This window comes from Geospiza fortis, unplaced genomic scaffold (assembly GCF_000277835.1).
Source record: "Geospiza fortis unplaced genomic scaffold, GeoFor_1.0 scaffold333, whole genome shotgun sequence".
Taxonomy (NCBI): domain Eukaryota; kingdom Metazoa; phylum Chordata; class Aves; order Passeriformes; family Thraupidae; genus Geospiza; species Geospiza fortis.
The window spans coordinates 2,429,493-2,432,645 of record NW_005054347.1 but is presented as its reverse complement, the minus strand read 5'-3'; the positions used below and the strand labels follow the sequence as shown (position 1 = coordinate 2,432,645).

The 3,153-nt window shown below is 60.9% G+C and overlaps 1 protein-coding gene across 1 annotated transcript in view; it reads left to right on the top strand.

Moving 5' to 3' along the window:
- The window catches only part of SLC6A9 (solute carrier family 6 member 9), a 4,622-nt gene continuing 1,469 nt past the window's right edge, over nt 1-3,153 (top strand). Inside the window, exons 1-8 of the mRNA XM_014307872.1 lie at nt 1-25; nt 181-312; nt 1,380-1,632; nt 1,712-1,844; nt 2,276-2,410; nt 2,490-2,593; nt 2,671-2,908; nt 2,995-3,129. Of these exons, the coding sequence (XP_014163347.1) occupies nt 189-312; nt 1,380-1,632; nt 1,712-1,844; nt 2,276-2,410; nt 2,490-2,593; nt 2,671-2,908; nt 2,995-3,129 (1,122 nt within the window). The 5' untranslated portion in view covers nt 1-25; nt 181-188. The remainder of the gene's footprint in view (nt 26-180; nt 313-1,379; nt 1,633-1,711; nt 1,845-2,275; nt 2,411-2,489; nt 2,594-2,670; nt 2,909-2,994; nt 3,130-3,153) is intronic.

The window sequence follows — 3,153 nt, the reverse complement described above, 5'->3', positions numbered from 1 at the left end:
TACCTCTGCTACCGCAATGGGGGAGGTGGGTGGGGGGAACAGGGGAGGGGGGTTCCTCTGGGCAGGTGTGGGGGTGTGCACCCCAGCCCTGCATGGTATTTCTTGGGCTGGTGCAGGGCATGGGAAGTACATTCGTGCCTGTGGTTAGTGCTCACTCATCCTCTGGTTCCTGCTCACCAGGTGCCTTCATGTTCCCCTACTTCATCATGCTCGTGTTCTGCGGCATCCCCCTCTTCTTCATGGAGCTCTCCTTTGGGCAGTTTGCCAGCCAGGGTTGCCTTGGCGTCTGGAGGGTCAGCCCCATGTTCAAAGGTAAGGAGTTGCCTGTCCATACTGGCACAGGCCAGCATGGGACACCTGCTGTCACAGTGCCCGGCAGCTGGCGTGACCCTCACACACCATGGGGTGCATGCACACCTCTGGCACATCACACGGCCCAGTGGAGGCACCTGCAGCTTGTGCAGACGTGCACACACATGCCCTGTGCATAGATCACAGTCTGCATTGCACTGGTCCCCTGTGCACATGCCTTCCCTGGCTATGCTGCCCTGCACAGCCTGCCTGGCATCCCTTGCACGCATTACACGTGCCCCTGCACACGCGTCGCATCTCGGGCGCAAACCGCAGCCCTGCGCTGGCATCCACTGCAGGCATTACACACACATCCCTGCATACGCCACACGTGTCCCCAGCACATCACTCTTGCAGAGGCCACTTGGGTCCCCTGAACACACTGTGGCATGTCCAGCTGTGGGCATGCTTCTGCAGTCGTCTCCCTGGACCACAGGTAGCAGGTGCTGTTGCCGCATGCTTGCCCTGCCATGGCTGGACGCTGCTCCAGCTACATCTCCTGGCTTACCGGTGTGCTCCCGTGCTGCTGGCTCCCCTGGCCCACACCTCCTGCAGGCTGCCTGCCAGGTGACACGCTCACAATGTCATGTCTGAGTGCAAGCAGCCCATGCACACACTCTTGTGTGCCCTGCACAGTGGCATGCTGAGCCTAGGGTGCACTTCCCTGTGCTCATGTGGCCTGTCACATGTCACCAGATAACTGCAGGCCTAAAGTCACCGTAGCCAGGAGTGACCCCCACCCAGTCATTCTCTCATGCTGCAGACCCCAAGGGCTTGCCTGCAGCCTGTACACATTGCCGTGTGTCCCAGGGGACCCTCAGCACCACTAGGATTGTTTGGAGTTAGAGGATCCCATGCACAGTGCTCCTCACACCTGTGGCAAAGCCAGGCACTGAGCTGCAGCTTGGCTGCAAGGCTGCTGACAGCATGGCATGCAGCCCACTCCTCCCATGCCACAACCCTGGTGCTGTGCGCCGTGCCCGTGCCGCCGCACCCTGCCGCTCACCCCTCCCCGGTGCTGTTCCCAGGCGTGGGCTACGGGATGATGGTGGTGTCCACATACATCGGGATCTACTACAACGTGGTGATCTGTATTGCCTTCTACTACTTCTTTGTGTCCATGACGCGCGTGCTGCCCTGGACGTACTGCAGCAACCCCTGGAACACGCCCGACTGTGTGGGGGTGCTGGATGGGAACCTCTCCAGCCGGGCTGCCCTCAACATCACCCAGCTCCTCAACACCACCCAGAAGCGCACCAGCCCCAGCGAGGAGTACTGGAGGTACCAGGGCCGGGGATCAGGGATGGGGGAGGTGGTGATGGCTGGGCCCCACTGACCCTGCTGCCCCCTCCCCATACAGGAGGTATGTGCTGAACCTGTCGGATGACATCGGGAACCTGGGCGAGGTTCGGCTGCCCCTCCTGGGCTGCCTTGGTGTCTCCTGGGTCGTTGTCTTCCTCTGCCTCATCAAGGGTGTGAAATCCTCGGGGAAGGTACCTGTGTGTTCCCTCTCCAGGCCCCTCCCTAGCGGTGTGGGCCTGCCTTCAGGATAGATGGCCATGTCCCCTCTAGGCATAGCCCCACCCCTACTGAGAATGAACCTCCCATTGTGGACATGTTCCCAATCCCTTCTGGGCACAACTCCTCCTCTTTTAGCATTGTCCCTGCCCTCTATGTGCTCCTCCCACTCTGGGTAAGGCCACACCCCTACGACCTGGCCGCATCCCTTCTGGACACAGCTCCTCCCATGAGGCCATGGTCTCACCTCCTTCAGGATAGTCCCTTCTCTGGACCATATCCTCTCCTCCTGGTCTGCCTCTCCACGCTCTGGACCATAACCCCAGCCACAGCCACACCTTAGCCATTCCTGCCTGTGTCCCCAGCCCTGGCCCCATCCCCCCCTCACTGAGGTGCTGCCCCACAGGTGGTGTATTTCACGGCCACCTTCCCCTACGTGGTGCTCACCATCCTCTTCGTGCGCGGCATCACGCTGGAGGGGGCTGTCACTGGCATCATGTACTACCTGACACCCCAGTGGGACAAGATCCTCAATGCCAAGGTGAGCAGGGACGAAGGGTGGCAGGCAGCCAGGGCTGAGTGGGGCTGGGGGCACAGCGCTGACCATCCCACTGCCACAGGTGTGGGGTGACGCGGCCTCACAGATCTTCTACTCGCTGGGCTGTGCCTGGGGCGGGCTCATCACCATGGCTTCCTACAACAAGTTCAACAACAACTGCTACCGGTGAGTGCCCGACCACAGTCCCCCAGCCCTGCCTCTGCCCTCGTGTCCACTGCCAGCCCTGACTCCTCTTCCCACAGGGACAGCATCATCATCAGCATCACCAACTGTGCTACCAGCGTCTATGCTGGCTTCGTCATCTTCTCCATCCTGGGCTTCATGGCCAACCACCTGGGTGTGGATGTCTCCAAGGTGGCTGACCATGGGCCAGGCCTGGCCTTCGTCGCCTACCCTGAGGCCCTCACCTTGCTCCCGATCTCGCCACTGTGGTCCATTCTCTTCTTCTTTATGCTCATCCTCCTGGGGCTGGGTACGCAGGTAGGTCATGGTGGGGCCAGCACGTTCAGATGGGGTGGTGTGGTGGGGCCAAGGTGGTGATGGGCTACCCCCTTTGCCCCGTGTAGTTCTGCCTGCTGGAGACTCTGGTCACGGCCATTGTGGATGAGGTGGGCAATGAGTGGATCATCCGCAAAAAGACCTTCGTAACGCTGGGAGTGGCTGTGGCTGGCTTCCTGCTGGGCATCCCACTCACCACACAGGTAGGTGACCTTGGGACTGTTGCC